The sequence below is a fragment of the Lontra canadensis genome, unplaced genomic scaffold (assembly GCF_010015895.1).
Source record: "Lontra canadensis isolate GAN:19392208 unplaced genomic scaffold, GSC_riverotter_1.0 scaffold75, whole genome shotgun sequence".
Classification (NCBI taxonomy): domain Eukaryota; kingdom Metazoa; phylum Chordata; class Mammalia; order Carnivora; family Mustelidae; genus Lontra; species Lontra canadensis.
This window is the reverse complement of record NW_022631069.1, coordinates 1,119,143-1,146,962: the sequence shown is the minus strand read 5'-3', so window position 1 is coordinate 1,146,962 and position 27,820 is coordinate 1,119,143. Positions and strand designations below refer to the sequence as shown.

General features: G+C 45.0%; 1 protein-coding gene across 1 annotated transcript; it reads left to right on the top strand.

Moving 5' to 3' along the window:
• Positions 1–444: 444 nt before the first annotated feature.
• HAO2 (hydroxyacid oxidase 2) lies at positions 445–25,853 on the top strand. The gene is made up of 8 exons (XM_032881312.1): positions 445–562; positions 10,079–10,217; positions 11,892–12,043; positions 14,421–14,704; positions 16,062–16,271; positions 21,327–21,485; positions 21,836–21,905; positions 25,522–25,853. The coding sequence occupies exons 2-8, from the start codon at positions 10,087–10,089 to the stop codon at positions 25,575–25,577; spliced, it is 1,062 nt and encodes a 353-aa protein (XP_032737203.1). The 5' UTR covers positions 445–562; positions 10,079–10,086; the 3' UTR covers positions 25,578–25,853.
• The last annotated feature ends 1,967 nt before the right edge of the window (positions 25,854–27,820 follow it).

Genomic DNA, 27,820 nt, shown 5'->3' with positions numbered 1-27,820 from the left:
CATATGGCTGCAGGCAAGGATGGAGTAAAATAATGCAGGCAATATGTGAGGCACACTGTAAGCACTTAATAAATGTTCAGTGTTGTTATACTACAAAGGAAACGTGACAAGAGCTGGGGCAGGCCCAGAGGAAAGGACCTGGACAAATTGTTTAATTATTGACCTTCGGTGAACCTCCTTAGACAAGCCTTTCCTTTACAGCACCGAGGCTTTTGTAATTCTCCACCTGAGATCACCTGCTCCCTTCCCGAAACCATCTTTGATGAATTGGGAACCTATATGACGTGGGAGCAAAGAAGCAACTATTTTATTCTGAAGTTTCATTTTGTAATGAACTCGCTCAAATTTGAAGTGACCTTGCAAAACCCACAAAGTTCATTTCAAGATTAACCTTGTGCTGGCCTAGTTGCTCATTTACTTCCAAGCTGGAAAATTATTACCATGAACTCCTGGAGTTTTGGGTAGTGACTTAGGTTTCCTGCCACGTCCAGCAGTGAGCCAAGATTTCCACAGCTGCCTCTGGACACCACTCTCCCCAGGGACTGGAAGACGCTAACATCAGGTTTGTTCCTGGACATTTTCTGTGTGCTTGGAAGAGGGGGAGCAGACCAAGTGGCAGGAGTTCTAGAAGAGAGACCGGAGACTGTGTGGGCATCAGAGGTGTTGACTGAGTTTTCAAGGGGAGATATGTGGCCAAAGGGGCTGTATAGAGACAGGTCAAAGGACCCTGAAGGGACTGGCAAAAGGCTTTGTTTCAAAGACACTACAGAGAAGCTCTTGCCTAGTGAAGTTAAGTCTTAGAAACCACTCAATGGAATATTTACGGGTGTCCTTAAGAGGGAAAAGTTCCAGCCCTTGGGGAAGTACACTGTAACTTGACCATTGCTTCCTGAGCGCTGGCAGAAGAAACCAGTGACATGGCTGTCGCCCCTAAAAGACAAAGAAGTTAACTTTTCTCAAACAACTGGACTGGGGTTGTTTCTTTGAAAAATAAGCTTGCAGGGAACTAGTTAACAATTCCCTCCAGTACAGAGCCTTCTGGGATTGTGACTGGGTCCGACTGAATCTGTAGATCAGTCTGGAGGAAACTGCCCAAGAATGGTGATGGAGTTGGGGTGGTATCGCTATAAAGATAGACACATAGATCACTGGAACAAAACAGAAAGAGTCTTGAAATAGAATCGAAGGAGAAATGGCTTTCTGCTTTCTCCTACCTCCAAACAGGAAGCAAAAGTCCCCAAACTTTACTCTTAACCACCAGGCTACTCTGCATCTTAAAGAATCCTTTCATTTGTACAAGATCTCTATAAGGTAGTCACTTCCTCATTTTCTGGGTAGCTGAGAACTGGACCTTGTCTAAACTAGATGGAGTAGGATATCATCTGTGGGTGTTCCTCAAGAAACAATGGGAATATTCCTAAATCCCCAGACAGTTTCCCCCAGGAAGGGACTCCTGTTAAACTCTATGCCATAGCAACGGACAGGGAATGAGCTACTGAAGTCTGTCTTTGACTGTAAACTTCTTGAGAGCAGAGATTGGCATCCCAAAAGTTAATTCATAAATATTTATTTCTTGGCCACAACAAAATCAGCTGGTCCCCAGGGCTACTCCTGTCCAAATAGTGATTCAGGGACCAAAGCTGTCTTTATCTCGCAGCTCTGCCTTCCAGGGAGCACGGCCTTCACACTGTTGTAGCCAAAAGAAGAGAACGATGAAGGGTCACACATCATCTTTAATTCCTGGCCCGGTGTTTAACACCTGTTACTTCACCCCCAGCCCACGGGCCAGAACGAGGGGCAGAGCCCTGACTGTCTCTTATCACCTGGGGGCTGCCTATGATGAGCAGTCAAGGTCTCTGCCTTCCTGGCCAACTGTGTGTACCCAGGAAATTGTGTTGGGCAAACTAACGAGTAAACCTGACACAGGGTCCAAATTACGCAGTCACGGAACTGAGGCTCGGGAGCCTCAGTCGGCAAAGGTAATAATGCCTGTGAACCACCATCTGCTGGGGACTCTTTGACACAAGGAACTGTTGTAGGAACTTCGCGTACGCTGGAGCACTTAGTCCTCACAAGGGCCCTGTGGGATAGGCCTTAATATTCTTCTTTCATGTATCTTTTTTTCACACAACCATGGGGAGCAGGTAGCAGAGCTGAGGTTTGAGCCAAGTGGGCCTTAGGAAAGTCTTTCCTCTTCTCCTTCTCCTCCTCCTTTTCTCCTCCTCCTTTTCTCCTTCTCCTCCTCCTCCTTCTTCTCCTCCTGCCTTCTTCTTCTCCTTCTCCTTCTCCTTCTCCTCCTCCTCTTCCTCCTCCTCCTCTTCCTCCTCCTCCTTCTTCTCCTTCTTTCTCTTCTTCTTCCTCTTCTTCTTCTCTCCCTCCCCTTCCTCTTCCTCCCCCCACTTTTTCTTCTCCTCCTTCTCCTTCTTAAGATTTTGTTTATTTGACCGAGAAAGAGATAAGAGACTGAATATAATAAGGGGAAGTGTGAGAGGGAGGAGCAGGCTTCCCGCAGAGCAGGGATCCCCGATGCAGGGCTCAATCCCAGGACCCTGGGATCATGACCTGAACCAAAGGCAGACGCTTAACCGACTGAGCCACCCAGGTGCCCAGAGAGTCTGTCTTCTTGATTCCACGGACTCCCTCAGCTGTTAATACCTTAGGGAACATCATTAGCAGCTGTAGGCAATGGCCTTCAGAAAGACAATCTGGAGTCATTGCCATAGTGAGAGGTGCTAGGAGGTTAGTCTGTGAGGTCTATTCCACACATGCCATCTGTTTGAGCAAATGCAAAGGCAGGAGGAGTGATCTCCCTCTGGGACACCTTTCCCAATAGCCTAGATTATGTGGGAATTGGCCAAGCTCGCTTTATGCAGTTCTCCCAACCCTGCAAGATAGAGACCCAAAGGTCTCCTAAGGCACCACTAATGCTCTATTCCAGCTCAACCATACCCACAGCAAGTCAGAAGGATTCCTGGTCAGGCTTTGCTATTCTCATCGTGTGTGCATACATATAATTCCCCTGGCTTCTCTGGGTTTTAACTTTTTCCTCTCTAAGATGGGATTGTGGCACATCTACTTTCTGATCACTGTCTCCCCGGAGGCATCCAATGGCATAATGTATTTAAGAGTGCTTTTAGATTGCTAGGATTGCTTCATCGCTTAACTGGTTATTGTTTATGACCAGCCAAATAAGGAAATTTTCTTACTTTCTCATGGAGTTGCAGATTGTTGAGGGAAGTTGGCGAGCAAAGCTACATATGCCCACAGCATTGAAATGCCAACTCTCTCATTCTAGAAACCACACTTGGCTGTATACATTTGCTTTTTTTTTTTCATGGTGCTTAAGAACCAGGCCGTGGAAGTCAGAACATATCACCCTATGTGTGATGGGGGGCAAAGTACTAATTAACGAATCTCTCTAAACTGCAGGATTCTCACCTATGAAATGGGGATAATGACATTTGTGTTTGGGAATTGTTTTAAGGGTTGAAGTAGGGATGCACATAAACGATCTACAGGGTTCATGGCACATCGTAAAACACTTGATAAATGATTGCAATTTCATTGTCATTTTATTATCAAGGGACCATCATGCTGTCTCCCAGGGTCTTACCCAATTATTCCACTTACCCAATTATTCCACTGCTCAATAGAACTGAGAAATCCCCAACCTTTCAAAACACCATGTGAGCACTTAGATCAAGGTCTCCCACTATGTCCTCAACAGCCTCCAACGCCCCCGGAAAAAGCACACAATTTACAACATGGCTGTGCTCCAAGATTCTACTTGGAAGTTATTTGTTTGGAACTCAACACATATTTTCCCATAGAAAGAATGCCATTAAAGTCGTGGTGGGGTTCCCAGGTCACTGGAAATACCCACTGGGTGGGCAAAGTAGCAGAAAATTGGCATATTTGCAACGCAAAAGAGTAGAGAGCAATGCAGTTGCATTCCTAGTCACAGGCCAAAACTGAAAACTAAGAAAATTATGTAATACATAGCTTCTTTTATTTTTCATGAATGAGGACAATGAGGAAAAACGGGCTTAATTAGAGGAAGAGAGAATTCAGAGGCCCTTTAAGTAAAGAATCATAATTTTTTTTTTTTTAACATTTGTGTTCTTAACCCAAGAGACTACATAGCACTAATCTCATTCACCACAATGGAGCTATTTTTGGTTTGCAAATGGAAAAGGGAAAAGAAATGGGAAAGATCCTGGAAAGGGAAGCAGAGGGAAGAAAGACTTCCGGTGCGGGGGTGAGATGGAGGAAGAAAATCAGCCAGTGGTTTGGATAAACTGAGGAAGGAGGGAAAAGCATACACATGTAGTGAGATGGAATCCCTGGGTCTGGGAGCTGGGAACACACATTGGGTGAGAGCCCACACCCGCTTGTAGACGGGAAGCTGTACTGTGACCCGTCAAGCAGTTCCCCACTGAAGCATAAGGTGGCACTAGAGGGCCAGAGCAGCTTGCAGAAAGAGAGGCCTCAAGGTTGGGGGGCAAGAGGGAAGGAAAGCTGTGAGTACCCAGCTCCTTGATGTTAGGAAAGAAGCCCAAAGGATATGCTGGTTCCCTGTTCTGAACTTTACTGCCACAAAGTAAATGGTGAACTAGTAACACAGCCTCACTTAAATGAGGTCTTTGCATTTACTGGCCAGAAAAGCAGACTGTGAAGACCGCCCCCCTCCCCACCAAGGACCTCAGCCCAATCTTTAATTTCTGATGACTTCAAACCTGGTAAAGGTTAAAAGGAAGTATATAAAAACCTATAGTTTTCAAATGAGAGACTGAGGGAGAGGAAGTAACTTGCCTATCCTATCCTCTTGTACCCACTAATGGTCAATAACCTCCCCAAAGCAGGCTGCCTCCCAACCTGATGCCGTCACTAGTCCACTGACCAGTTCACTGGTCCCATTTGGGCTCTACCTCCAACCTCAGCCTTTCTGGCTGATACCTGTTAACCAAGTTGGGTCAGACGGAGTAGAGGAGGAACTGGAATGATGAAATCCAGCGTAGATAAAACTCTGGAAGAGTTAGGATTTTTTTTTTAAGATTTTGTTTGTAATTAAGCTTTACACCCAACATGGGGCTCAAACTCACAACCCCAAGATTAAGAGTTGCCCACTCCACCGACTGAGCCACCCAGGTGCCCCCCGCAGCCTTATGAGAAGCTAGTCCTCAAATAAGGTGCAGTGAATCCAGGGACCATGGCCAGGCTATCAAGGGGAAGTTGCAAGAGTCACTTATTATGTCAGCAAGAGCACTGAATGTAGAGACAGAAGACCTAGGTTCATTTTAAATTCTGCTACGGTGTCAGGTGGCACACATCTCTCCCTCTCTTTGATGTCCCTTGCATCTCTTATTGTCTTCTAATCCTCACTGGGCAGGATCTGCAGTCTTGAAGAGGTGGGATAGTGGGCAGTTCATGACCTAATGAGGTCACAATGGCTCCAGGCCAAGCATATCCCTGATAAAAATGTGCTTCCCCTCAGAACGTCAAAAACGCCTTCAACTTGTGATAAACAAAGCTTCTGGGGTAAAACAAAGACCGAGTCATTTCCCATCATTCCTGCAGAAGAGGTTCTGAAAAACCAGAACATTCTATGTCTCATGGTAGAATACGATGACAGGTCAAGAGAAGTTTAATTCCTGAAAAGGAAAACCAGCTAATGGGAGTAATGGAGGGGTGGTGGGCTGAAGAGGAGAGATGATTATTACATGAAACAGAATAAAGATTTTTTTTAAATGGCCGTCGTGGCCCAGGAGGGTTCCTGAGTCTTCCATTCATGCCATGTGAGGGCTCAGGAGAAAAACCAGAACTGACCCTGGGCTGAGAGAAACCTAAGCCCATTCTCGCAGCATTTGATGAGGGTGGTGTCTGTCAGACCCACCCTGGGCCCCTTGTTCCCTTGCTCCCACACAGATGTAATCCTTGGTTCCTTAGGCCACCCAAATGTTACAGACACTGATATATAACCAGATGTTTCTAGAAATCCAACTCCTTTACCCTGACCTTTCCTCCCCATTTGGAGGACTCTCTAGGAGCTCATGAGCCTCAGTTATAGATAGCCATTGCCAATTCATGTCTTCTCTGGTCCTGACACTGACTGTGGCCCCAGCCCTGGGCTCCCCCTCCCTCTGCCACCACATATTCTACTACCAGGGCCTCCTCCTGCTGTCACGTCTCCCCTCCCAATGCTACCATTGCTATGGTGATGGCCGTAGGCTTTGCAGCCACTCTCCTTGACGCTGTCACCCCACATACAGTGATTAAAGCACTTTCTGCCAACCTTGAACAGTGTAATCTCTCAGACAAGGTCCCCAAAGTATAGCCTTGATGTTATCTCTCCCACTCCATTGAGAAATTTGGCATAAGTTCCCAGGGGACGGGGCCAGAGGGTCTTCAAGGACACCACCTTTCATCATCAAGCACTTGCACCTGGAGCTGGATCCTCCGAAGCAAGCTTTGCTCCCCCTTGTATCTCAGCGACCTGCCCTGTGATTTCCACCCTGATATTTTTTATAGAACACCTAGGGGTTTCTCACACAAGTGGAAGCTCTGATAAACCAGATTCCTAAAGTGACACCAACATGAATTACGAGTCATTTAAAATCTTCAAAGACAGATAACTTGTTTATCTCGCCTAATTGCATTAGAACAAATGGCAATCTTGAAGAAAAGATCTGCCTTGAAATGCCCACTGGTCATAGTCTATGTCGTTCTTTATCTCTCAGTCGGAGAAAACTACTTGACCTTCCAGTCATGAGCAATGTGTACCCTGAATGTCCTCTGCTCTTATGTTTGAACTTTCTCATCTCCCGTATGCTAGTCATGCCTCACCGTTTTTAACCAAGAGACAAAATGCCTGAAGAAAATAAATGGCCGACAATAAGCTAAAGTTCTTACAAAAGACTTTTATCCTTTCTATCCTTTTCTCCACTTTCTCTTCCTCTTGGGTGGTTGAGATAGAGGAGAAAAGAAGAAAAAATACTGCAGCGGAGATCAATAAAAATGGGAATACAAGAAAACCTCTTGATAACTTGGATCCTCCCTTGAATTCCTGGTGGTTTTAAGTCTGGTATGGATCAAACTGAGATACATAAAAACATATAGTGTTAAGTCTCCCTTCCACATGTGGGGAAGGCTTTGAACAATGAACTTGCCCTTCTGTTCAACTAGAGGCCTCATATTGGACCTCTGATAAAAATCCACTGGGCTCAATACTTTAAAAAGATATAAAAAGACAAAAATGCATAATTATATTTTCACCCTGTGAAATCCTTTTAAATTCAATGAAACAAGTGATTAATGTGAACCAACTATTCTGCTCTACACCATGAAATCGAAAAAAGAAAATGTCTGTCTTTAGAGGCTACCAGAAGACGTAACTCTGAGCCTTCCACTGTCAGGATTTACTGCCTGATCTTTCACACGTTATTCCATATCCTAGGCCACAGTCTCTCCAAATACAAAATGAAGACACTAATGACTTCTCTGTCTACTTCGCAGGGAAGTAGAAAGGAAACAGTAGACAGAAAAAGAAATGGTAAATAGAAACATGGTAATAAAATGTTTGGTGTATACAAAGATTCTGGGCTATTTATTTCCAAGCAGTTTCCAGGAGATGGAGATTTGTTGAGACATTGGAAGTAGAAACCTGGTGGAGAATTCTCATCCAACAAGGCAGAAATGACAGATAGGGGAATGTTACATTCAAATAATGAATATTCATGAACAGCAACTCACGGTCACATACCATCCTAATGCCTGGGGATGGAAAGCATGTTCGGGGGCTCTTGAGGGGTTCAGTTGGTTAAGCATCAGCCTTTGGTTCAGGTCATGATCCCAGGGTCCTGGGATCGAGTCCCTCATCGGGCTCCCTGCTAAGAAGGGAGTCTGCTTCTCCCTCTCTCTCTGCCTGCTGCTCTGCCTACTTGTGCTCTCTGTCAAATAAATAAATAAAATCTTCAAAAAAAACCCACAAAAACAAAATAAAATGTGTTGAGGGTCCCAATTCAGGGATTCCCTAGGGAGACTCATAGGACATAGCATGTCATTGAGGCTATGACTAATTACAGAGAAAGAATGAGAAGCAAAATTGGCACAGGGAAAAGGCTCATGGGGCAAAATCTAGAGGGAAATGGGTATAAGCTTCCAAGCATCCTCTCCCAGTGGAATTACACAGGATGCAGTTCATCCCTCCAATCGTGTGTTGTGACAACACGTGTGAAGCACTGACCACCATGGAGGGTCATTTTAGAGACTCGTTGCCCAAAGCCTTTTATTGGGGGCTGGTCATATTGACACTCTCTGCCACACCCATGCCCAAATTCTAGACCCTCAGAGGGAAAGCAGGTGTTCAGCATAAACCACGTTGTTTGTACAATTTAGACCAGTGGGCCATGCCATTCTTATCAGGGAGTAGTGGGAACCTTCTTGAAATCCAAGTTCCCAGACTCCAACTGAGGTTCAACTTTGCAAGCAGGCCTCTCAAGGGGTAGCATTCTTGAGCCTGGTATGTTAACTCTTAGGCACACAGAGGTTTAAATCAGTGATCGCAATACTGATGGGTAACTACAATGAGAAACACATTTGACCAAAGTCACTGAGACTTGAAAGGTCTGGCAGGAATGAGATAAATTAGACATGGTTGCTCTACCTTGTCAAACTCAACTCAGCACCTCAATAACTCCCTGCCTGCTCACTGACAAAGTGCATTGCCTATAAAAGGCTCTGTGGCTGTGCTCCAGATTCTTCACTGCACATCATCCCAAGGGCTCTGCCATAACTTCTTTCTGCTCAGTTCCTTGGGAAGGTGTTTGGAGTCACTTCTCTGTTGGACTTGACTAGATTCCAGCATGGCCCTAGATTCCCTCCACCAGTTCTGGCCCATCCTTATCCCCACCAAGATCCCCAACATTCCATATTTCATCTGGCCTCCTTGGCCTCCGTGTCCATTAGAGGAGCCAGCCCATTCACGTTTGAAGCCCTAGATCCTGGAGCTTATTCCTGTCCCTCAGTCAATGACTTAAAAGTCATTCCATTTCTACTCACAGCCTCTGGCTAATTTTCACCTCACTGGCTGCTGCCAGGGAGATGCCCAACACTCTGGACTATAGATTCTCACCCTTTCCTGCTGGAATCCTCTCCTGCAGGAGCTCCACATGCTGTCCTCGGCTGCAACAAGTGCCTTCGACATCTCTGTAGCTAGGGTTCCCACTCCCCTTGTCCCCACTAGACAGATCTATCCCCAAACCATGCTCTCTTTCATCTTTAGGTGGGGCGGAGGGCATACCAAAAGCACCAAGCTCCAGATCTACGTTGGTTTGGGGTGGGAATGAGTGGAGGTCACACATGCTGTTTTCTTGGTCTCAAAGTGAATATGTTCAATGTCCTTGCCAAGGAGTCAAAGACCGTAAGCTTCTCTCCGATACCAACCAGAGCCCCAGGCAAACCATTCTAGAGGTTCCCAGGAACTCCCAGGTTATCATATCAGCTCAGCCCCAATTTTCCCAGCCTGATGATCTCCTCCCGCAAAGGGTGAAGAGGTAGGAAACTGCCCTTGGGAATGTTCAGGAAACACTTGTAGTGCCTCAAATGACAAGAAAAAGCCACCCAGAAATGAAGCTGGTAAGACCATTAGGAGCTGGTCCAGGAAAGCTGTGAATACCATGAAAGGGGCATTTGATCAGACTTACATTTCAGAAAGATCCAGGAAGCTGGAGGGAGACAAGGTAGAGAGTGAATATGGAGGCTCAGAGACAGAGAGAAGACATTTTTGTAATAATCTTACAAGAGGTGGCAGGGCCTCAACTCAATCTGAGGCCATGAATTGTAGAGATGAGGGGATAAACATGAAGGATATTTAGAAAACCAGTTAATCAGCATTTGGGTATGGGGGCAGGAGAATGGAAGTGCAGGGATCAGCATCTTTGGCCCTACTTCCAGGGATAAGGAATGCCGGGGGGTTAATGTTGAATCCAAACAGATTCAGGACATAGTCCCCACATTTACCCTCTCCTCTACATCTGACAAAACCACAGTGTCTTGTTTGATTTTGGTTTTTCCTTTGAAGGTCCAGAAATGCCCTTGGTGTGTTTGACAGATTTTCAGGCTTATGCCCAGGATCATCTATCTAAGTCAACTTGGGATTTTATTGAAGGAGGATCTGATGAATGCTTCACCCGGGATGATAACATCGCAGCATTTAAAAAGTCTGGTCTTCTGTATCCTTTCTATTGTTAAGCTAAGGTGCACTGGGTGAGGGGTCCTTGGAAGGTAGCAGCCCAGCTCTCTGCCTCCAAAGAACACAGAGTACTCAAGATAAATTCATGGGTTTTGTTGTTATTGTTTTGGGTTTGGCGTGTTTTGGGGGCGGGTGAAGGCATGTGGCCAGGGAGAGGATGAATGGAGAAAGAGTTTATCTTTGTGCCTCTGCAGAACTATCATGAGTCAACCTCCCTCTGCATCCCAGCAGCTCTGCCACCTAACAAGACAGGACAAGAGTCCAGGGTCACCTGGAAGGGGAGGAGAAGTCAGCAGAGTAGGCCTAAATCTCCTGAGTTCCTAAACTTCTGGCTTGAAGGGGATAATGTCTGTTGGGAGAGGGGACACAAGAAATATGGAGACCCACAGACTCTTAAGGGTGAAAGGAGGCTTATTTCAAAGAAGAGCTGGGCTGGAAGAGCAGCGGGTACAGCACAGGGTGGAAAAGAGCCTACAGGCCATGGCAGGCCCACTGCCTGTGTCCGCATGGTCCACAAGCTAAGAATTTTTGTTTTCTCTTTTTAAATGATTGAAAAAAATCAAAAAAGGAATGATAAATTGTTATAGGTGAAGATTATATGAAATGCAAACTTCAGTGTTTATAAATAAAGTTTTATTAGAACCAGCCATGGTCAGTCATTTACATACTGTCTGCGGCTGCTTTTGCATCGCAACAGCAGATCTGAGTCAATGTGACAGACTGCACGGTCCACAGAGTCTAAAATATTTACTTTCTGACCCTTCACAGAAAAAGTTTGCTGCCCCTTGTAATAAGAGAGGTGAGGAGAAAACAGAAAAATGGGATACAAGGTGAACACCAAGTTCGGCAATTTTCATACTTGTTCAGAATTATACTAGGTCCCTTACTTGCTTTGGCTCATTTTGCCTTCATGAGACAATTAGGAAATTTGGATTATTTCTCCCATTTCATAGATGAAGTCTGCATCTTCCCCAAGTTTGTACAAACAATATATCTAGCAAAACCTTTCCACATTTGTGTGTAGGAATAATAATATTTTGTGAAAAACAAGCATTTTTGGATCCTGAGACTAAGTCTCTATTGGACTTAAAAGTGTGTTTTATATATTTACTATTTGTGACTTTCCCTACCCTTTTCTAAAGCAGTAGTTAAGTCCAATCGTCAAATGAATTAGCCTCTAGCAAAAAACAAAATAACAAAACTAAACAAGACAAGCCCCTTGATCATTCTCTGGGATTTGTCCTCCATCAGTGGAGACTTGTTTCTAACCCGTGAGGGAAGAGCCTAGAACTCCTTCCTGCTTATTCTATTTTCTGATCCTCGTTATGGCAATCAGTCAAAGCCTCCAAGCACTGAGAGTCTGCTCAGGAAGGCAAGACTCAAAGACACAAGGCCGGAGGCTGCGTGGACCACATGTGCACTTGGGTGTTTAGAGAAAGAGGGGTTAATGAGGGGCGGGGTATTGGGAAAGGCTTTCTGAAGGAAAGTCGGTCTATGTAACCTAATCAGCCAAGTGACCCACCACGATTTCTCGGGACCCAGTCTGGTGGAGACCTACATCCGAATCTGGAGGCCCCGGTCCCAGGCAGCTGCATGCTGGAGAATAAGCCCACTGATGGAAGATCTTTGTTTCTGAGCGCAGAATCCGCCTTCGCCCCCGGTACCTGAGAGATGTGCGAGAGGTGGACACCCGGACCACAATCCAAGGGGAGGAGATCACGGCCCCCATTTGCATCGCGCCCACGGGTTTCCACTGCCTCGTCTGGCCGGATGGAGAAATGAGCACAGCCAGAGGTATGACCCAGGTGCCCCTCGAGGCTCCCCTCCCAGGGGTCCTAAAGGGTGCTGGTATCCTTCAGAATAATGGCGGGATTTCTCCCAGAAGGAGCTTAGGGACAGCAATCTGGTCAGGCTTGAGGAGGGATATTTGCATAACATTTCATCTGAGATTGCGAAAACATCCATTTCCATCATAACTAATGGTTAGACAGGGTGGCTTCAGAGGAGTAGATGTGGAAATCAAGCAGGCCATCCTGCAAAGAAGGGATACAGGCCACTTACTGTCTGTGGGGAAAGGGGTTCTCAGGGTGACTTCAAGGATAGGGCTCTCTTTGACCTGATCCCTCATGGGCCAGGGCTGGGGCTGAATGGTAAGTCTCTGAATTTAGGATGAGGAGAGGGTCGTGATATGAAGTCCTAACAAAGCCCCTGGCAGGTGCTCCTGCCCATATGTCACATTTCCCGCCTCCTTGACTGTCACTTTTTTTTTTTTTAAGATTTTATTACTCATTTGAGAGGGAGAGAGACAGGGAGAACACAAGCAAGGTGGCAAGGCAGAGGCAGAGGGAGAAACAGACTCCCTGGTGAGCTGGGAGCCTGATTGTGGAGCTCAGTCCCAGGACCCTGGACATCATGATCTGAGCCGAAGGCAGATGCTTAACCATCTGAGCCACCCAGGTGCCCCAGCTGACTGTTATCTTTTTTTTTTTTTTTAAGATTTTATTTATTTATTTGACAGAGAGACAGAGAATACAAGCAGGGGGGATGGAAGAGGGAAAAGCAGGCTTCCCATTGCACAGGGAGCCTGATGCAGGGCTCAGTCCCAGGACCCTGGGATCATGACCTGAGCTGAGGACAGGTGCCTAACCAACTAAGCCACCCAGGCACGCTGACTGTCATTTTACATGACAAAAAGTTTCTTATTGCGTATGTCTCCTTCCAAGTAGCCCGTTATTCTCTTCCCTTATCCTTCTCCTCCAAAAAATAATAAGAAGAGAAGGGAAAGGAAAGGGTCTGAAAATAATCCTGTGACTCCCTTTATAATCTTTTTTTTTTTAAGATTTTATTTATTTGACAGAGAGACACAGTGAGAGAGGGAACACAAGCAGGGGGAGTGGGAGAGGAGGAAGTAGGCTTCCTACCGAGCGGGATCCCAATGTGGGGCTCGATCCCAGGACCCTGGGACCATGACCTGAGCTGAAGGCAGATGCTTAACGACTGAGCCAGCCAGGTGCCCCCTCCCTTTATAATCTTCACTCTAGGTCACACCTAGGAAATATTTTATTTGCAGGTTCTCTAGGTCTTCCCTGGGATCTTTTCCTTTGACTCCGTGATACAGGAAGCAATGAATCCAAGGATTCTGGAGTTCCAAGTGGCTGGTTAGAAGCCAAGTCTGGCTAGGCTAAAATACAAATATCCTGTAGAACTATGACTGCTTTGCTAAATCTTCATGGTGGTACATGTCGTGTTTTTGTAGTGGGTCCGAAGAATGGGGTATCTCCTATTGATGTTGGAAGCTGAAAATATTAAATCCCGATTAGGCCAGGTTCTCGGCTCATGGCTTGCAGAACGGTAGTGACAATGACCTAGTGGAGAATCTTGCTGAAAACAACGATCACTGTAGGCAGTGAGTGTCAACATCACTGTTGCCATCATCCTCGGCAACCTCATTATCACTAAGCCTGTGTACAGCGCATCACTTAGGAATTTTAAAAACCCTTGCAAGGGCGCCTGGGTGGCTTAGTCAGTTGAGCGTCAACTCGATCTTTGCTCTGGTCTTGATCTCAGGATCGTGAGCTCCCCACCAGCCCCTACTTAAAAAAAAATAATAATAATAAATAAAATACATAAAAATGCTTCCAAATCTAGTACCTTGTTTAATCTCTCAGCAACCTTATAAGAGAAGTGTTGTCATTTCCCTCCATTTTACAGAAGAAGAGAATGAGACTCAAGGCACACAGCTAGTAGAATGAGCACTCTTCTAACTCAGATACCATGCTTTCTCCAGTGCATAGCTCAGACCTCTCCACTGGCATTACAGTTCCTCACCCTTTGTCCTCTTGAGTTCCCTTCTGCATCATTCACAAGTTCACGAGCAGCCCATTCTCCCATCTGAAAGCGGCAGCATGTCCAAGAGCATCCTGGGGACTAAAGGACCCCTCCAGCCGGGGATCTTGATGGAGTCTGGAAGACAGGCTATATAGCAGGGGGCCTCCCAGGCTGACCGAATGCTCCCCTATGCCCCCTGCCCCAGTAGACAGCAGAGTGAGGTCAAGATTTGTCTTCCCTTTCAGTACAAACAGGTCAGAGGTGGCACAGACTCCGAGGGCATCTCAGCCCAGCCCAGAGCCCCACCCTCCCTCCAACCTGAGCTGTGGCGTTTGCTTTGCAGCTGCCCAAGCGGCCGGGATCTGCTACATCATCAGCACCTATGCCAGCTGCTCCCTTGAAGATATTGTGGCTACTGCCCCCAGGGGCCTCAAGTGGTTCCAACTCTACCCAACATCAGACCGGCAGCTCAACAAACAGCTGGTCCAGAGGGCTGAAGCCCTGGGTTTCAAAGCTCTGGTCATCACTGTGGATACACCCAAAATGGGCAACAGGAGATGCGACTTTCGAAACCAACTAGACTTACAGAGGAACTTACTGCTGAAAGACCTTCGCTCACCAAAGGAGGTAGGAGAGAGAGGAGATCCGATGGGCAGGCATGACAGGACATACATCCTCTCCTCCTTCCTCCCTTCCCTCTTGCCACAAAAAGACACTGAGTGCCTGCTCTTGCCAGACACTGTAGGGGCCATGGTTCAAAAAGCAGAATTGGTCCCTGCTCCCCAGAGCTATCAGGTGAACAGGAGATAACACAGAATGTCCTCACTCCTGGAGCTAGTGCTGTCACCAGAAGTGCTCTGCCAGAGCGGGGTGCTGAGAAATAGGAAAGCTATGGGAAGGAATTTTCCATGGCATAGGAAAGGAAATTCGTCAAGTTCTTCCAACGTTGTCCACGCTGCGGGACACTTAGAAAATGATAATTCTGGATGGCACATTTAAGTAAACTGATCTCCTGAAGAGGATGCTCACAGATCAGGTGACTGGTCCACAGAGCCACAGTAGCCAGTCCTGGCCCCTCCCCCTGCTGCCTTGAGAACTGAGGGCAGTACCTCTCTACACCTAGAACTCCTTCCTGGAGCTGCACCACCCTTGTTTGGAATCTCTGAAATAGGTGAAATAGGTGACTGAAATAGGTGAAAAAGGCTGCTTCCCCCTTAAAATCCTACAGTCAGATGGGATGGAGTGCCCCAGAGAGAGAAAGTCATGGTAACACTGGGGCCCCTCGGTTAGGCTAGAGATAATGATATCAGCCTTTTCAGCTAGTGGGTGGCTGTGATAGTCAAGCGACTGCACAGTTCTACTCATTAACCACAAATTAGCCTTGAAGTTTTCTGGAATCCTTATCTCAGATTCCAGAAGCACATTGGGATTTATGGGTATTTGATTCACATGGTGAGCCAAGGTTACATATAAGGTAGTATTTGATTCAGTATCATCAAGTATTTCTTAGTTCTTCTAACCTTGGGCATATTTCAAACATAACATGTTATATCAACCTATAAATGCTTTTGTTTATCCCCTTCACTTATTGAACTCTGAGTTCTTTGAGAATAGGGGCTGAGTCACTGGGTGTTACACACAACTAATGAACCATTGAACACTACATCAAAAACTTATCATGTACTCTATGTTGGATAACTGAACTTAATAAAAAATAAATAAAGGAGAGACTGTGTCTTATTTGTCTTTGTGTCCCTAGATCCTGGCAGAGCAGGGACACAATTAACGATTAATGAATGAGCAGTTGAGACAGTTCATTCTTTTTGCACAAATTCTGTTAGGAAAAGGAGCTGGAAGTGTCATTGGTTTTGTTACTCCTCTTTTAAGGCTTATAAAATGTGGCTATCTGAATGGGTCTCATTTAGGAATGGATCAAACAATCCTAAAGGAGCTCAGGTCTAAGGTTCTTCTTTCTTCCCCACAGAGACATACAACGCCTTATTTCCAGATGTCCCCCATTGACTCATCCTTCTGCTGGAATGATATCACCTGGCTTCAGAGCCTAACTCGACTGCCCATCATCCTTAAAGGGATTTTGACGAAAGAGGATGCAGAGTTAGCTGTGAAACACAATGTCCATGGCATCATTGTTTCCAACCATGGCGGGAGGCAGCTTGATGACGTTCCTGCTTCTGTGAGTAGGGTAACTTCAGAGGGTGTGTGTGTGTGTGTGTGTGTGTGTGCACATGCATGTGCACGTGCTTACAGCATGGTACTCTGTACGCTTTGGCCCAAACTCCCCTCTCCCTGATCACATATGCTGGTAATCGCAAGAACTTTTAATTATTAACAGCCTAGTGTGTATCAGCTCATTTTTACAAACTTCACATATATCATCTCTAAATCTCACAACCGACCTGCAAGACACATATCCTCCTCACTCTTCTACAGATGGGGATCCTAGAGCTTAGAGATGTTACATAACTTGCCCAAGTTGTGGAGTTGGGAGAGACATTCCAAAGACACTGAGGTCTCCTGCCTTCTGGGGAAAGCATTCAGCTTAAAGATTGCCTGTGTGCACGGAGTGTGACAACATGTTTTCTCATATGACACATCCTGGGAAGGAACAGTACCTCACTTAAACAAATAAATAACCATCTTTCAAAGTAAAACAAAGCAAAAAATGCCATATGAATCCTTCTCTAAAAATCTATGACAGTCTGTGATTTTCCCCCTATCTTTTTTTTTTAAGATTTTATTTATTCACTTGACAGACAGAGATCACAAGTAGGCAGAGAGGCAGAGGCAGGCAGAGGGGGCGGGGTGGGGGGTAGTGGAGCAGGCTTCCCGCTGAGCAGAGAGCCTGATGCAGGGCTTGATCCCAGGACCTTGAGATCATGACCTGAGCCGAAGGCAGAGGCTTAACCCACTGAGCCACCCAGGCACCCCATCCCCCTATCTTCTGAATTTGTGTCCATTACAAATGAAGAGGAGGCAGGCAAGGAAAGAATCTTTAAGTGGGAACTAATTGTTGATTTATTTTCCTGGAGTCTACAGTCATACCACCCTGAACGCGTCCGATCTCGTTTGATCTTGGAAGCTAAGCAGGATCGGGCCTGGTTAGTACTTGGATGGGAGATTTATTTTCCTGGAGATATATAGCTTATATTTTCCAAGAGATTCTTCTATCACTACTTCATTCATTCTAAGAAAAAGGAAGTGTGGGGTGGGGATTTCTGGGTGATGCAGTGGTTTGGGCTTCTGATTCTTGTTTTCAGGTCGAGTTGTGGTCTCAGTGTCATGGGATTGAGCCCCACAGCAGGCTCTGCTCTCCCCATGGAGTCTGCTTGGGATTCTCTCTCCCTTTCCCTGTGCCCCTCCCTCTCATGCTCTCTCTTTATCTCTCTCTCTCTTTCTCTCCCTCTCTCTCATTCTCTCTAAAAATAAAAATCAATAAATCTTTTAAAAAAAGAAAGAGGGGCACCTGGGTGGCTCAGTGGATTAAAGCCTCTGCCTTCGTCTCAGGTCATGATCTCGGGGTCCTGGGATCAAGCCCCACGTCAGACTCTCTGCTCAGTGGGGAGCCTGCTTCCCCCTCTCTCTCTGCCTGACTCTCTGCCTACTTGTGATCACTGTCAAATAAATAAATAAATAAAATCTTTTTTAAAAAAAAGGAAAGAAAGGGAAGTGGGTTTTTTCTCTCTCAAGTTCTTTTGGCCTTTCTATTATGTAAGTAAAACATGTTCGCTGCAGATAAATTATAAAAGGTACATATGCAAAAAGAAGATAAAAATCACCCCTAATTTCATGATTATCATTAATGACAATATTTTGGGAATTTTTTTTTATCAACTTCTTAATGCAGAGATGACATGTTAAGTTTGAAAAGCTACATACTATTTTGTAACTTCTCTTTTCACTTTGTCAATATTAAGAACATAATTTCATTTCAATGTATACACTTCTCTCATTTTTTAAAAAAGATTATTTATTTATTTATTTATTTGACAGAGAGATCACAAGTAGGCAGAGAGGCAGGCAGAGAGAGAGGAGGAAGCAGGCTCCCTGCCGAGGAGAGAGCCCGATGCGGGGTCGATCCCAGGACACTGGGATCGTGACCCGAGCCAAAGGCAGAGGCTTTAACCCACTGAGCCACCCAGGCACCCCACTTCTCTCATTTTTTTAAAGATTTTATTTATTTTCTTTTTGTATGTGCACGCACATGCGCACATGAAAGAGAGAGAACACAGGCAGTGGGGAGAGGCAGAGGGAGAAGCAGACTCCCCACTGAGCAGGGAGCCCAATGCAGGACTTGATCCCAGGACTCTGGATCAGGACCTGAGCCAAAGACACAAGCTTCACAGACTAAGCCACCAGGCACCCCATTTCTCTCATTTTTAATAGTGTAGAGCATGAATGGACAATTTATATAACCAGCTGCCTATTGTTGGAACATTCAGTGACTTCCAAGCCTTCACTATTTTAAGCAATGCAGCAGTGACCATCCTTAAATCTTTAGCACAGTCTCAATTACTTCTTTAAAATGAACTCCAGGAAGTGGAGAAGCTATATTGGCTGGTTTGTACATTTCAAGACTTGTGAAGCTTGGAGGTTTAAGGTGCTGATGACTCGCCCCTTCCCTGCAACCAGGCTCTCATGGAGAGAGAACAGGCACAGAGTAACAAGCCCAGCTGGAGGATAAGGGGCACTTTACTGTAGCTCTCCATAAGAGCTGATTGAAGGGAACAGTCAGGCATCCTACTTCCCATGCCAAATTTTGACCTGTGACCCCAGGAGAAAGTAGATATGCAGAGCACATGCTAGTTCTCTCACCTGACTTCTGCGAGGATGCCCACAGGCCACCTCCACACACCCAGAAATTGGCAGAACAGGATGCAAAAAAGTATAGCAGGTCCTGAGCAGTCCTATAGGTAGGAAGAGAAAGCAAAAAAGAGACCACCTCCAGAAAGTAGCAAAAAGAGTAGAATGCTGACTCTCGAAATAACTCTAATGAAACATTATGCAATCGGCTCTCTCTCTCTCTCATGAATCAATTTAGCTAGTCTTGTTCCCTTGGGAGGAGGACTGAGTAATACATGGAGAAAGAGGATGAGTAATTGCTCCCCACTGCATTTCCTCAATAGAGAATGACTGCTGGCAAAGGCAGGACTCAGAGAGAGAATTTCTCCTTCCCCATCATGCTGATCAATACGTCATTCTCCCAAGCCATCTGACTTAACAACAAACCCACCCAAGGTCATCTGGGGACAGTACCAAGATTGGTGTGAAGCTAGAGAGGTACCTCTGGCTCAGAACTTAAGAAGGTGCCAGAAAAACTTAGTAAGGTAAATAATAGCTAAATGCACTTTTAAAAAATTTTAATCAATGCAAAAAATTCCATGGTGAACAAAACATCAACATTTTAAAAGATAGGATCTGTCCCTACACTCAAAGAACCTGCCTCACTGTCAACCTGGCCCCAGATCCAATAAAAACTTATTTATAAAAACAAGCACTCACAGGTCAAAGTTTGACAGTATTAAAATGTTAGTTATCTGAGTGTTTTGGCATTCCCTGAATTTTGTGCTGGAGGCCAATGCCTCACTCCTCTCACCGCAGACCCCTCCCTGTGAGGGGTATAACGCTTTGAAGTTCCCATCTCTAGAAGTTTCCATATACTTCCTGTATTTCTTCCTGGGACCTGGGAAATGGGTCAGCTAGCTGTTGTTTCCAGAAGGCTCTAATGAATGTCCTATCGTGACCTATAGAAAGTAACTCTAAAGCAATACTGGACCCTAGGTTAAAATTCACTCCCTGGTCTGTTTCTCAAATTCCATCAGCCCCATCATCTAATCCGGCTTACAAGAATTTACACAGGTATTTTTATTTCTTTTTCTCAACATCATTGAAATATTCCAAATAATACTATGGTGGGGCTATAAAAATACCCTTATCTGGACATGCATTCTTACCAGTTCTCACATGTAAGTCTAAAATGTATTCAGTTCTCCTCCACTTGTAAATTAGAGTACCAAGTTCTTTCCTCCCTGATTTCATATTCTGCTCAGTCACCAAAGGATCTCATTGAGATAGGATTCCCATTGATTTCTTCTGCAACAGAAGTGCCCCAGGGCTCAGTTTCACCTCCTCTCCATTTGTCTGTCCAAGAGGCATAGAACAGGAGTCCTGAGGCAGTTCCAGAACTCTGTCCTCAAGAACCCTGCTCCCAGACTCTGCTGTCACCCCTCCTCTTAGACTTGGAGGTGCTCAGGCTTAGGCTCAGTCTGGGGCACTGTGGGTTGGCAAGGCCTCGTAGCTGCAGAGCCTGGAACTGGGGAGGCAAGGTGAGAGACAAAGTCTGGGGAGAAACCAGGACAAGTAGTAAGCTGCTTTTGTTTCGCCTTTCAGAGTCTTCAACCCTGCCTCAACAGCACTGATGCTTGCATTCCCAACCCACGTCTCAGATAACCCATACAGGAGTCAGGAACAAGTTGATCAAATGTGGTGTGTAAGGAGCAATGTGCAACCCAGTTACACAAAACACGCTATGGTCCAGACACATTTGCTTTGCCAAAAAGACTCAGTGCCTTAGCAATGGAGAATATTCCTAGCTGTGCCACCCTGGAAACAGAGAAAGCAGGAGAAAATAAAAGGTCAAAATGTACTTTGAAAAGAACATTAAAGTGAATGCCACAAATGGAAAATATTCCTTTTAGGATGAAGAAGAACCAAGAGTTTCTTCCGAGCTGTAGATAGTCAAACAAGTGATTTAGAGAGAAGCTGCACTCTGTCAGGGAAGAAAATGGCATGAGGGAGAGCTTGCAGAAAGTCCCTGGGCTCCCAGGGCACCTGGGGGGCTGTTTAAGCATCTGTCTTCCACTCAGGTCATGATCCCAGTGTCCTGGAATAGAGCCCCCACATCATATGGGGCTCCCTGCTCAGCGGGGAGCCTGCTTCTCCCTCTTCCTCTGCCCCTCTTCCTGCTCATGTGTGCACTTTCTCTCAAATTAATTAATTAATTAATTAGTTTTAAAAATTAAAAAGAAAGTCCTTGGGGTTCGGGAATGTAGCTGCACTGCTCTGGTAGGACAGGGGAATCATGCGTCCAGCATGGGAGGGGAAAAAAACTCATAGACATCACCAACACCCGGACTTCCTATTCCTAACCCACACTGAGGGGGCACCTCTGCCCCATGATCCCTGAACGTGAAAATGGAAGTCCCTCAAGCCATGCATGTCTCTTTCTCAGATTGATGCCTTGACAGAAGTGGTGGCCGCTGTGAAAGGGAAAATGGAAGTGTACCTGGACGGTGGGATCCGAACTGGCAATGACGTGCTCAAGGCGCTGGCCCTTGGGGCTAAGTGTGTCTTTCTAGGGAGACCAATCCTGTGGGGTCTTGCCTATAAGGTGAGAGGTAAACCAGCAGGAAGATACTGGGCTTCTCATTTGCCCCCACGCTTTACTGCGGTTTGCCATCCAAGCTGAGCTGATGTTCCAAGTGCCACAGATCCCTGAGGGACAGCTCCTCCCTTGCCCACATCTCCTGCTTCCTTGGCAGCACGCTGCACATTCTCAGGCCCCCTCATCCCCGTCTTTTCCTCTTTGCCTCCCTGTCTTCCCAGCATAGTTCCAATTTCACAGACACCCTTGTCCTCCCCGCTGCCGCTGAGAGCACACCTAGAACTGATACTTAGCACCTGCGCAGAATGTTCTTCATGCTTCTTTTTGTCTCTCCCCAACCCCCATCTTGGGAGCAGGGTGAACATGGCGTTGAGGAAGTTTTGAACCTTATAAAAAATGAATTCCACACTTCCATGAGCCTCACAGGTAAGTTTTCACAATTCTTTTCCTGCCTTGGAGCTGAAAGCATGAGGGCTACAGAAGAGGAGTGGCTACCTTTCCGCAGCCCAGTGGCTGCCCAGAAGAGAGAGGAGGGAAGAGAGGCCCCAGACGGAGACTGAACACATGCTCCAAATGTGATTCCTTTGCCATGAAAGCAAATGAAATTTCAGATTATGGAAAAGAGGGTCCCCTTACGCTCCGGCCTGCAGGTTTGTTGGGTGTGGTTCTGTGGGTCATCTTTTCACATTCATGGGCTGTGGGGAGTTGAGAAATTATGGCAAGGAGGGGGCATGGAGGAAGTGGGGAGACAGACACAACAGGAGGAGAGAAGCGGGGAGCAGGAGAAGTGCCGTCCTGTGTAACCACGGCCAGAGAAATGTGAACATCTGGAAGTTACATGCTGGTGGATTTCAGTCAAAAAGGAAGTTATTATAAAGCAGTGCTCCTAAAAATTTATACGTTTTTAGCAAAGCCTGGGATCCTGATGACCTAGAAAATAGTATTCTCAACTAAGATTGTCGATGATTGCCTTCTTTAGGAAGATTTGGTTTAGAGTCCCAAGTTTATTTTTTTCCAGTTGGTGCAGATTGAAGGATGGATACTTCTGGTACTTAGTGCTCAGAGGCTAGGGACACTAACTGTCCTAACATGCCTGGAGCAGCCTCATAGAAAAGAGCTGCTCTACCCAAATGCCAGTGGCCAACAGCTCTATCTCTGCTTGTCTTTGTCTGCTGTAGATCTAACTGATCACAACATGAAAGGACAGACAAGATGAACCCCACTGAGACCTCCGTTCCCTCCCCAGTTCTAAAATTTGGTAATAACAGACACCTTCTCCAGAAGTAAGGAAATAATGAATCAAGAGCTCTGATGTGGGATCAAGATTATCTTTATGCCATTAACTTATTTCCATAAATGTTACAGAGCATTGGTTATGTGTTGAGCCCAAGACAAGATGTTCAGGTTCTTCTCAAGTCTGGTTTCGGTCTGATATTTAGACAAGAGTCTTATACTCAATGTCTAAATTATCTTCGTAGTGTCCACTGGGGCTGCAGATTCAAACTTTTGGGCTTGAGTAATACAAGTTAGAAACCTTAGATCAGCATTAGTGCCAGCACCAGCGTCCTTCCCACTGAGCAGATTAATTAAAGAAAAAAAGGGGGAGGTGGATAGATCAAGGCATGGAGGACAAGGACCATCAACTTTGGACAAGAGCCATACTCTTCAGAGCCTATGAAGATAAGTTAGTAAATGACCTGGTATCCCCAAGGCTCTCCCATAATGGAGAGGTGGGCATGAACATGAACAGATATCATATTGGTGTGTTTTGCCCCTGGGAGGGAGAGGGGTGAAGGATGGGTAGACCCATGTGCTTCTGCAGATTCCAGGAGGTTGAGATGACTTCTCCTGCTGCCTCAAATATTTTCTCCCATCTTTGAGAAATGATGTCTGATCCTCTTTTAACAGAAGCCTGTTGGGGGAATTCACAATAACAAAGCTTTTTTATTTTACCAAAAGTTGACACTTAACAATTGCTGGGGTAAAAATAGTGGTTGGAAAATCTCCTTCTGAAGTAGAGTGGAGAGTGTCCTTTTTTAAAAGGGGCAGAGAAAAAAACAGAATTGTGAGCCCATTTAGGGCTGACAGTTTATACTCCCCTTCTTCTAACTGTTGTACAATGAGAATGTGTTGTTTTAAATGCAAAGAGGGAAAAATGAGTAATCACAACCAAACATGGGACAGCAATGAGAAAGAATAGGAAACTCAGGCAGCAGGGCATCTGTTGGCATCCTCTGCATAAGAGTTTCTCCCCCAGGCTAGTCCTTGGGAAGAAGGGATTTCTGGCGGTGGGAAGGGGGGCCTGGGCTTTTGGTGGAACTCACTAAAATGCAAAATCAGAGCATGAAATCCCCAAGATTCTGTCACCCCTTATCCCTTCCACACACAATGCACGTAAGATGCCTGACACAAAATCAGCATCCAGGAGGAATCCATAATATCATTTCTCTCTCTGAATTCCCCTGAAGATGTATGATATTTTTCCCCTTATGACCCTGTAACATCACAGCCCTAGGCGGAACCTCTATTTGTACTATTGCTGAAAGCAAAATCAGCTTCAAAAGTCATGGTTTTTCTGTGAGACCAATTGCTGAAATTATACTTATAGGAAGGCTAAACTCATCAACTGTCTTGAAAAATGTCCACATACAAATCAGGCCAACAGAGGCTGCAGGGACCTCACTAAAGTCTTAGCCTTCATAAGGGGAGGAGGCTGAATTAAAAAGTATATGAACCTTCTTGAAGTTTATTGTTTGGGATTACCCACTTCACTTGAAAGTAGCCAAAACATGTTAGTGTAAGTATCCTCCTAATTTACAGTAATGAAAAAATTATAAATACGCATTCTCTCTCAAACTTCCACTGAGCCTCTGCCAAGGGCAGGGCAGTGCCCTTGGGACTGCAGGAGACCCAGAAGCCAATCTGATGAAAGGCGAGTAAGTACAGAAACATTACCAAGGTTTATGTGTCCAACGGTCTCAAAAGGGAGACATTTTGAGTCAACTAGTGAGACATTTTTACATCGCTTAAATTTTACTTTTATTACAATATAGAACCCAAGATCATATTTTGGTCTTCTCTGTGCTCCTTGAATAGGTCTGCCTCCTGTGAAGACCTCCTATTCTCTGCCCTGGGGAAAACCAAAGTTTTTAAGACCACTGTCCATTCTGAGGAAAGCCGCCTCTGGCACCAAATTCTTGCTTCTGCTGAATGAGTTCAGTCTGTGGGTTACTTACACATCCCATGCCTGCCATTTCTGTCCCTTGCGATGGACCCAGGTGTGGTTTTTAGAGGGGGAAAGAACCCTCTCATTAGTTATATTTTGGCGAGTAATACATTTTGCTAAATTTGTGTTTTGGGATGTGCAGGTGCACACATCGTACATGTGGAATAAACTTTGAATTAGTCATTACACATTGTGGCACTCAAGTCTTTCTGACTTATCATCACCAGGGATTTCCCATCTACTCAAGGTCACAACTCTCCAGTCTGTACCAACGGACTACCCCCTTTCTCCTTCCTCTTTGTGCTTCTTATCCGACGTCACTCTCTTCAATCCCTGCATCTAATCTCAGCAACAGTTCTAATTTTGCATTTTAATTAAGATCCTCCACTAAGAAAAATGTTACCTTTTGCAGCACTTTCTTAGAAGGCAACCACTGTATGAAATACTCAACCCATCTCTTATTCCCGACTCATAGTTTTCCCTGAGACATACTTCCTAGATCCCTGAGCTTTATCAGCACTCAGATAAAGGCCAAGTATATCTATGGCACATATGAACTGATTTTTCAAATGCTAAAATAATGTTTCTATATTTTTACTATGCCATTTTGGCATGGCTGTGTTGATAGAGGACTCAGACACAGACTCACAAAGTAATTCTCAAGGCAGTCAGAATCACATATTCATCTGGTATCCATAATGTTTTTTCAGGGTGAGCACCTCAAGACAGGCTTGTTCCCATTGGATCATCCTCTTATCCATGAATGAGTGGATTACTGGTGTTTTAAAGAAATAAACTCATTAACTATTCTTTTAGGTTGCCAGTCGGTTGCCGAAATCAATCAGGACCTGGTCCAGTTCTCCAGGTTGTAAAGAAAAAGAGCTAATGACCAGACCGCTGAGGTTGCCCACAGAGGGAGACAAGCCCAAAGCATGGTGTGTGATGTCCTCCTGCCTTGGCCATCCTGTCCAGAGGCTCATCCCCTGCATCGTCGATCATTCTACCCCTTGTGCTTCAGGCCCTCCAAACCCCTCCTCTTCCTAAAATGTGACATGCTCTTCTTTGCCTCACTACTTGTTAGATGCTCTTGCTTAAAACTGTGCTCTGAAAGAAAAAATGTTAAAAACGTGGATCAACAATGACTAAAATAATGGATTAATTTTTTTGCCTATCCTATGTATCTCTATGAACCAGCTAATGGAATTTACACCCTGCACAGAAGGGCTATATATATATATATATATATATATATATATATATATATATAATATTCTCCCAGCAAAATAATACTCCAATCCATAGATAACAGGGAAATAATACAGTTGAAACATGGGCTTTGGAGTCATATATATTCTCCATACCTCTATGAAATAACTATGAGAATTTGTACTCTCAACAGAAGAGCTATTCATATAAAATATTCCTCAACAAAAATCATACTCGAGAGCTGCCTATCAAACAGGACAAGACAGACCAACCAGATGAAAGATGGAAAGTAAGTCAGTTGTAGTTAGAACATTTAAAATAGTAGTAGACACCTAACGAAATCGTGGTCTTTGAGAAGAGGCTCAGGATCCTGATTTAGATGGGGCTTGGTGCTGATGGCCAGGTCATCTCTACAACCCTGAAACCACCAGCTGGAGGCTTAACTGTGTCATTCCAGATTGGTTTGGGGTAAGAGTGAGACAAATCACAATAGCATATGGCATTAAGGCAATCCGGTCTACAGATAAGGATGTTAGCTTACTTGTACTAGAGAATCTAGTACAGTTCTCCCTGCACATGTCTCTTGGTAATAACTGTACACACGTGTGTGCTATTTTTTTAAGTTGCTTTTTCTGCAGACTCAGAGAACTAGATGCAAGATTCCAAGGGAAACATGGAAAAATATCATAAAGATAGTACCAAAGGGCTGTTCTCTTTGCCTCAGAAGTGTGGACAGAGGAATTTCTACCATCACCTGAAGAGATACATATTAAATCTCAGAAGGTACTTTTTGACTCCTAGAAATGTCCTACATTAGAATGGATGGGTAAAGAAGGCAAAGAAAGCTTCTCCACTAGAACATTTTCAACAATTGAACAGAATATTGGGTACCTAAGAGATAAACATTGTGTTCTGATAAAGACAATCATCTTTAGAGTCATCCCAGGGTCAGGATGCTTGGACTCAGACTATGGCTCCACTGTCCTCAAGCTGTTTGGCAAGACTCAAAACATCTTTGTCTTTATCTATCAAATAATACTAATCTTCTTGGATTCTCACTGTGAAAATAAATGATTTGGGGGACTTCTGATTCCCAATCCAGAGTGTAAGAGCTTGGAAGTCACCAGTCCATCCCAGCAAAATAAAAAGCTGAACAAACTGAAAAACCAACAATTCCTCTCGATACCTCAAGAAGAGTGAGGTCAGAGGGAAAAACCACTGTCCCCAAAATTGGAGAGACAGGCAAATACACAGAAGCAGAAATCTTGAAAACCAGCACCAGGGTCAGAACACCTAAACTGTAACTGATGAGATGCTGGAGGTTCTATGTGGGTGAATCTGAAAGTTAAAATGGGGGCCCACTCATAGGAGGTCCCTACCCTCATACTTTTGTTCTACCTCTAGGAACTCTACCAGAATCTTATGGTGAATAGCAGAGAATAATTCCCTAGAGCTTCCAGCAGGAGGAGGAAAAAGTAACCATTTTGAAATACACCAGAATATTCTGTTCTCACCAAGGCTAACCCAAAGAGAAACCTCTTTACCAGATGCCAACCTGCTATGGTTTTACCAGAGCCTAACTGACCTAGGAGGTGCAAGATACCCAACTCTAGGCCCCTGTAGTCACCCTGTCCCAGCAACATTGGTAAATGTCACAGTAGAAGGGCACAGGCTTACCAAAGACTGTGACTTAATCATAGAATTACACAACACTCCTCCATACACACACCTTACCATCACTTTACCACTACAAGCCTATTTACCAGAGTTTGTTTTACCCATTACATCATATCTGGCTTTAAACAAAAAAATTTCAAGGCATACTGAAAGGCAAAAGATAACCATTTGAAGAGACAGAACAAGCATTAGAACAAGACTCAGAGGTGGCAGGGATGTTGGAGCTATCAGA